At 39.7% G+C, this 1,794-nt stretch overlaps 1 protein-coding gene across 1 annotated transcript in view; it reads left to right on the top strand.

Annotated features, from left to right (window-relative positions):
• Window positions 1-458: 458 nt before the first annotated feature.
• LOC102377035 (ovochymase-1) overlaps window positions 459-1,794 on the top strand; it is a gene marked incomplete at its 5' end in the record, with an annotated part of 73,937 nt that continues 72,601 nt past the window's right edge. The window contains 1 exon segment of the mRNA XM_025209031.1: window positions 459-526. Within this exon segment, the coding sequence (XP_025064816.1) occupies window positions 459-526 (68 nt within the window).

The raw sequence follows: 1,794 nt of genomic DNA, 5'->3' as shown, positions 1-1,794 counted from the left end.
CTTTGATTTAGAAGTAAATTAGCAATTTTGGGGTATGGATAAATGATAGAATTGAACTCAGTTAACGGGATTTTCTGAGGAATAACAGATATACAGTAACTGTGCATGTACCTAAAATGACAACTACAAAATTATAAATAAACTGGGGCAACTTTGCCACGAATGACACAATAATGCTTCGACTTTTCCCAAATATCACTGCAGTGTCAAGGGGCAGCCTACAGTTCAGAAAGCTTTCCCCTTCATACCAGTCACCTGGGATTACCTGTCTGATAGGAGGGAGAACAGTCAGTGTCTCCTTTTCTATATCTCCTTAATCACTCGTGACTTCCATGGGGCTGTGGTGGGGGTAGAGAACATCTTCCAATCTTTGTCAAATGTGCAGCAAATATAATTTGCTTCCTCTTGAAGTTGTGTGACCTTTCTAGATCTCTCTCTAATTGGGTCATTTCCACTTCTGTGGTGGCAGTTTAATCCAAGAAGATGTGGTGGTTACTGCGGCTCACTGTGTAGTCAACCTTGACCAGTAAGTTAGGGGATGTTTTTGGCTTCATCTTTTTAAATAATTTCATTAAAACTGTCTACTAAAGGAACAGTTTGCATGCTGTCTAAGAAAGGAAGTTTCCCAGTTAGAGAAGAAAATAACATTAGCATATCTGAGGGAATGTCTGCATTGCAGATTGTGATGAAACATGGAGATACCCATGCTAGCGCTAAACAATAAGATAAATTAGCTTCTGTACTGCAGGACTGCTTCCAGTACCTGAGGTCATTTGGGTAGCCTCTCCTCCACTGCACTGGGCTGTGTAGATATATCTAAGGTAAAGCAGAGTTGTGTTATGCTTATGTCCTGATCATGGAGGAACAGCATCTAATACACTGTTTTTTGAAACTTTTATATTCTGTAGGCTACTTGCATGGGAAAGAGATCCTGAAGCAGATCTTCCTTTCCTGTGCCCTTAACTGTGCAGCATGGGTTCTCCACTATTTCTTTTCAAGGACCCCAAAGAAGGGCTGTCTGGTTACTGGTGGTCCACAGACTAAAATTTTAAAGCTTCCATTTAATCCATATCAAATCCAGAATGGTGCTTCTCTAGGCCTATAAATTTCACTTTTCCAGCTTATGCTGAATGCTGTCTATATTATATACCCAAATAGGGAATAGCTTGGGTTTCTTTTTTTCTCATTACAATCTTTTCATAATATTGCAATGTGAATTTAGTGGTCCAAGTCCATTTTGTGTCACTAGGGACCACCAGAACTTGGTAACCTGGGCAGAGTATTGAGACCGAATGGCCTTACTACCTCTGGATAATAGAACTTAGATTTTGCAGTGTATTCTATCCATAGATCTCAAAGGGCTTTTATTTCTGTTTTATTGATGGGAATCTGGAGAATGGAGGGTGAAACACAGCTCAGAGCAAGAGCCAGGAACAAAATCCAGGTCTGCTGCACCCCAACCCAGTGTTCTGTCTACTACTAGATCTCAATGTCTAATTATTAAATTAACATTTTTCCAGATAGTAACTGCTGGAAAAACCTGAAGAAGGCTTTTGCTGCTTCTGTTCAGCTATCTATCCTGTAGATAACTGAAGGGCTTCATTCTCCAGAACCCCATTCATAAGGTTTGGCACCTTTCACAGGTATTAAGTATTACCTGTGGTATACTATCATAATACCTACTATCATAGGTATTAAGTTCACAACAGGTAGTAGGAAGAAAAATGCTGCACAGCAGGTAGAAATTTCCTATAGAGTTAAATGGAGTAACATGGTGTACTTCTGTACTTGTAA

This window comes from Alligator sinensis, unplaced genomic scaffold (assembly GCF_000455745.1).
Source record: "Alligator sinensis unplaced genomic scaffold, ASM45574v1 scaffold659_1, whole genome shotgun sequence".
NCBI classification, from domain to species: Eukaryota; Metazoa; Chordata; order Crocodylia; family Alligatoridae; genus Alligator; species Alligator sinensis.
This window is presented reverse-complemented; position numbering and strand designations above follow the sequence as displayed.